The following is a 6,000-nucleotide window of genomic DNA, read 5'->3' as shown; positions in this document are numbered from 1 at the left end:
CAGGCTTCTTGTCCCCTTACTCACAACAAGAATTGTATGGAGCTTTAGACACGCCCATAAGTCTGGGCGATTCAGTGCGCTCGCATTGCACCCAGTTGCAACCCAGAAACCCCCAACTTCACAGAAAAAAAAAGATCCATCCAGATTCAGTAGAAATAGTACGGACATATGCAAAAATATGTCATGCAGAAAGTGGCCATTTGTGCCCGTACACAGAGACCTCGTGTGCAGGTAGTGACCACATATTGCACCCACATACTGTACAGAAAGGCTGTGTAGGGCATCCTGTGTGCCAGAACAGCATAAACTCACCGGACTGGGCATTTTAGCATGTCAGCCAAAGCATCACTGTGGCTTGTCAGGGGTTAAGGCTTTTGGGGGTGGAACATTGTGTATGTGCTGTTTGGATTTGATTGGTGGTGATAGAGTCAGGGGTGGTGCTGCTAGGGATGTAGGAATTCAGCCTAGACGTTTCTGCCTCTTTCCAGTTTTATCGTTGGACTGATAAGTAGTGTGATTCTGTACTGTATTATTATTAACTGGTTTACTCTGTGTTTTCTATTTATTTTCTGCTCCATTTCTCTCTCTCTCTCTCTCTCTCTCTCTCTCTCTCCCTCTCATACTTATTCTCTTGCTTCTCTTACTTTCTATTTCTTTACCTTTACCTTCTTTTCCTATAATTGTTGTACTGAACATGTCTAGCAGGCTGTTAGTGCCGGCAGACGCGGCGTGGGTTTGCTCGCGCATTTGGCAGCTGTTGTTTAATTCCGGGCAGGCTGAGTCAGGCCTGAGGTGCGGGGGACAGAGGTGACTCGAGCGTCCGGGGGCGGGCTCGCCCTCTGGCGCGTGTGCAGCCGCGGGGAGCGTTTCCGGCGCCGGCCTCTCCGGTGGTGGGTGCTGCAGATGGCTCAGTAGTTGCACGGGGCGACAGCCAGCAGGCTGGGGTGCTCGGACGAGTGCTCCGTTGCCGGTGGGGGCTGCCGAGCCGCAGGGTCCGGGGAAGTGCGGCGCCTGGCCGGGCTGGGGAGCGCGTGCACTCCTGGCTTGCGGAACAGGCCGTACTCAACTCAAGGGGACTCAGGGTAGTGCTGACAGGAGGTCTGCGCGAGGTAGTCGAGCTCCTTTAGCAGTTTGTGCCGGGGACCCCGCCAATTACGCTACTGAGACAGATGCCAGACCACTTCTGTGGATGGGAACATGCAGGGCTTAGGCGCGTGCGGTAATGCCAGTAATAGGCGGATTAGGTGGCGCACACAGGCCAGGATTAGCTTGTCTTAGGGCCCTTCGGCAGTGGACTGCGTGGGCTCATTGGGGTCCTTGATGCCGACGGGGTAAACCCGGTGTTGCCATCAATACGTTTATCTGGTTGCCTGGGCCTGGTTTCCGACCTGAGCGGGGCGCCTGCATCTGGGAACGATGTCTATTTTGTTTCCACAGAGCACAGGTCGCAAATCGCCATGGACATAGGGGTAGAGTCCCTACGTGGGCAATGTGTAACAGCATCTGCGGCCATGGCAGCGCAGGATGGTGAGTCCTCTTAGGATCTGGACGGGTGCAGGGAGAGTGTGGGTAGCCTCGGTAGTGGAGTGGACTCTGGTACCCAGTCCTCATCCTCGGGTGCAAGCAGGTGTACGGGTAAGGGCTCCACTCAGCGCAGTAGGAAGAAGCACATACGGCGGGTTATTTACTCTTCCCTGGCTTACTCGGGACCGGTTACGGGACGGTCGTTTGATTACTATATTCACACTGACCAGTGATTATAGGAGCGTTGCTAGCAGCGATGAAGATTGGACGGGGGGCAGATACCTTCCATTTTTATCAGAAGGGGGTTAGATGGATGTGTATATTTGCGGATTGTTGCTTGAATTTTCGGCCCTTGGAATATAGGAGGGTGACGCGCTACCGATCTCTGATTCATATTAGTTTCACTACATATTGGGGATAAGCAGAGACAATACGATGAGGTTTTTTATAGGGTAGCAACATGGGCGCGGCATTTTCTTGTTACCCAGGTCGCCGGAGTCACGACTGAAGGTTACGGCTTTATAGTTGTGCCGTCCAGATTCAGTAGAAATAGTACGGATATATGCAAAAATATGTCATGAAGAAAGTGGCCATTTGTGCCCGTACACAGAGACCTCGGTGTGCAGGCAGTGACCACATATTGCACCCACATACTGTACAGAAATGCAGACTAATGGATTTGGACTCAACCCATCCTGTATGATGGTTTCCTTTGCCGCATGTACCATAGAGTGTACTGTGTGAAAAGTCTTGGACATGATGTTTAAAATATCATATTTAAACTGAGCTCAGATTTATTATGATTCCATTAGTGAAAATTGCAACTTGCAATTGCAGCTAATTGTAAAATGTTCCATGTATATGTCAAAATAATTATTAAGGTTTCAAGGTGCCATTTATTATAATGGAACAGAACCATATGCTGGGATGTAGAGACATCTGTTGTATTATCCTGTGCTCTATGTTTTCCATAAGAGTATGCCGCCAACAGTTTTACAAGATAGAATGATCTGAAATAGATTCCTATTGTGATTTGTTGTGCCGCAATGCATCAGCAAATAATCCATTTCTATTAGACGTCTAGTAATGTATAAACAATGCACAAACCTTGGCATGAAGGTGACGATCCGTCCATCTGAAGCCTCTCGCCCAGTCTGCAGGTCAGGATCTCATTGCCCACTAAGGTAAAACCGGGAACGCACTGATAGCGTATTATGTCCCCTAGGAAAAATACAAAATATATATGAAATATCCAATATATACTTATACAATTAGTAGCAATACTAGTAGTAGCAGCAGCATACCTCAAAACTGTCTCAACCGATTTTCAAATTATGGGGTTCATTCCAACCCGATAGCACTCTGCAGTTGTTTGCAGCGGTGCGATTGGGTCTGAACTGCGCATGCACCGTGACCGCAATGTGCAGGCGCGTGGCTGCCTGGCAACGGGAAACCCTGGGCAGCGTGGGACCTTATGAAGAATGTGATCCCAGCGGCGAGCGCAAAGTGATTGACAGCAAGAAAGCGTTTCTGGGTGGCAACTGACCGTTTTCTGGGAGTACCATGGAAAACGCAGTCGTGTCCAGGCGTTTGCAGGACGGGTGTCTGACGTCAATTCCGGGACCTGACAGGCTGAAGTGATCGCAGCGGCTGAGTAAGTTCAGAGCTACTCAGAAACTGCACAAAAACTTTTTGCACAGCTCCCCTGCACAAGCGATTGCACACTTGCTAAGCTAAAATACACTCCCTCATAGTCGGCGACTATCTGATTGCACGGCTGCAAAAAACTGCAACCGTGCGTTCAACTCGGAATGAGGGCCTATATCCAATATATACTTATATTATTACAACTAGTATTAATACTAGTAGTAGTAGTAGTAGCAGCAGCATACCTCCCAACTGTTCCAACCGATTTTCGCGGGACAGTCACAATTTTTCTGGGAGTACCCATGGACCGTAATGTCTAATGATGAGGGGGGGGGAGCAGTTGGGAGACACTCTCTCATTTGCTGCTCTGCTGAGCAGAGCAGCAGTGAACAGATGTTGTGCTCATGCGCACAGCGTCTACCCACCATGAGAGAGGGGCTGGGGCCATAGCCAGCAGCTCACAGTGTGCTGGGCATGCCCCCATTGTGATGAAAACAGGGGCGTGACCATGATCTTAGCATTCCCCTGAAGCCACGCCCCATTTCACGGGGACTAGATGTTGGGAGGTATGAAGTAGTAATAGTAATAGTATAATAATAATTATTATTATTATATAATTTATCTTCTACTTATTACACACTGTTATAATTATAAGCAGTGAATACATGTGGAGAAGTTTTAAACAGTAAAATGTGACTACTAATATATTATTATTATTATTATTATTATTATTATTACCATCACACAAGCCGGCCACTGGAACTCCATCCAAGAGGCCAAGCAATCTCTATCATAAGACGGAAGTCATGGCCTCAGCCCTCCACTGAAAATCTAGACGTAAGGCCTCTGTTTTGGGAGATGGAGGCCATAACCTCCCCGCCCCCAAATGTCTAAGGACTGTCAACTTGACATCTGCAGCCATTCTGCTTCCAAGGACGCCGGACCCATACTGCGCATACACAATACGGGTCTGGAACATGCAAAGAAAAGGCTTTGCAAAGAGCAAAAAGACTGAGCAGTCTATCTGGGGCACACTTTTGATTGTGTATGTACATACATACAATAATTTTATTATTTAAAACACAACTTTTAATAGTATACACTTAAAAAGAGATCAGATGACATTTTTTACACACAATTGATGAAAAAAATTATTAAATTAATTTAATTTTAAGTGGGAAATTCACCCACTTTGTAATTGGTGTGGCTTCAATCTAATTTAATTCATTTGTTATTTTGTTATATACACCGCTGAATGAGTAATATGAGGGGGGAATCCCCCCCCCCCCCATTTTTATTTGAGTAATGACATTTGTTGGAACGAAAATATATTCTGTTTGATCCTTATTAGTTAAATCTAGGGGATAGGATTATATCCCAATGTTATGGAGCCAAACAGGAGGCTGCATCTCTCTTACCCACACAGGGAAACCTTACTCCCTAGGGATTCAGTTGAATATTATCTTATGCAAAAAAAGTTTAGTGTATCGTTCATGACCATAGTGTTCTAACTACTTTCTAAATGTAGAATTGTACTTGGTTCGAGGTTTTAAATAATGCTTGAGTCTGAAGAGGAATATACAGCATAGAGGATCAGTCACTTCTGCTTTTACTCATCTGTTTCCATCGAATGAGTAATGAGAGTGTGATAAGATCAGGAAAGAAGTACAGTATTATACTTCTGCTTTCCAATAATGGAATCAGGGGTTCTATTGCTTTATTTATCTACAGCGCTTGATATTCCCAGGTGGTCCCCCATCCAAGTACTGACTAAGCCCAACACCACTTAGCTTTCAAGATCAGATGAGATCAGGCATATCCAGTGTGGTATGGCTGTAGATAAGCTATAGAACTTTTTCTACCAGATGCCCCTTGCTATCCATTTTGTGGATAAGTGAGTGAATTGAAACTTTGGCTCCATAACATTGTGATATAATCCTATCCCCTAGATTTAACTAATAAGGATCAAACAGAATATATTTTCAATCCAACAAACGTTGTTACTCAAATAAAAAAAATTGCGTGGGGGGGGAGGGGATATCACCCTTCATATTACTCATTCAGCGGTGTGTATAATAAATGAATTATATTAGATTGAAGCCACACCGATTACAAAGGGGGTGAATTTCCCACTTCAAAAGAAATTTATTTAATAACTTTTTTATCAATTGTGTGTAAAAAATGTTGTCTGATCTCTTTTTAAGTGTATACTATTAAAAGTTATGTTTGATATAATCAAATTATATATTAACATCCATACACATTAAAAAGTGTGCCCCAGACAGAACAATCAATCTTTTTGCTCTGTGCAATGCCTTTTCTTTGAATATAGTTTTCCTGAACTACATGTTGGAGCACTACCAAACTAGTGCTATGAAAAATAACAAAAAAGTTATGTTGGTAGAAATACTTTATTGGGAATATTGAACTTAATTAGATACAACATAATTGATCTATTGCCTGTGTAGACCCAAAGCCCAAACATTTAGGGCCCTGCACATGTGCAAAGTACTGAACATGGGTGCTTTGTAACATTTAAGCCAGACCACCAGGACCTGAATCATACCTCCACCTATCAGTCATTGTTAATTACAATACTTGGTTTGTTATTTAAAATAATTTAAAATAGCATAATCTGGACATGTCTCACCACAGTCCACTCAAACCATGACCACAATCTGCCCAAAGCACACCCACATACTCTCAAGCCCACCTTGGCTTGAAATCTTGCCTACTTTCAGTAGGAAACAACACTCTATTTGCAGTCTGAGAATCAGGACCACTAATATCAAGACTACCGGGAAACAATACAAACTCTTACATATGTTT

At 44.5% G+C, this 6,000-nt stretch overlaps 1 protein-coding gene and 1 pseudogene across 1 annotated transcript in view; both read right to left on the bottom strand.

Moving 5' to 3' along the window:
• Positions 1–6,000, bottom strand: part of CSMD3 (CUB and Sushi multiple domains 3) — a 1,529,921-nt gene that overhangs the window by 236,823 nt on the left and 1,287,098 nt on the right. The window contains exon 47 of the mRNA XM_063924487.1: positions 2,632–2,745. Coding sequence (XP_063780557.1) covers positions 2,632–2,745 — 114 coding nt within the window. The remainder of the gene's footprint in view (positions 1–2,631; positions 2,746–6,000) is intronic.
• LOC134930750 (5S ribosomal RNA) lies at positions 4,894–5,012 on the bottom strand (annotated as a pseudogene).

The sequence above is a fragment of the Pseudophryne corroboree genome, chromosome 5 (genome assembly GCF_028390025.1).
Source record: "Pseudophryne corroboree isolate aPseCor3 chromosome 5, aPseCor3.hap2, whole genome shotgun sequence".
Lineage (NCBI taxonomy): Eukaryota > Metazoa > Chordata > Amphibia > Anura > Myobatrachidae > Pseudophryne > Pseudophryne corroboree.
The sequence above is the reverse complement of the archived record's forward strand: the minus strand, read 5'-3'. Positions and strand labels throughout refer to the sequence as shown.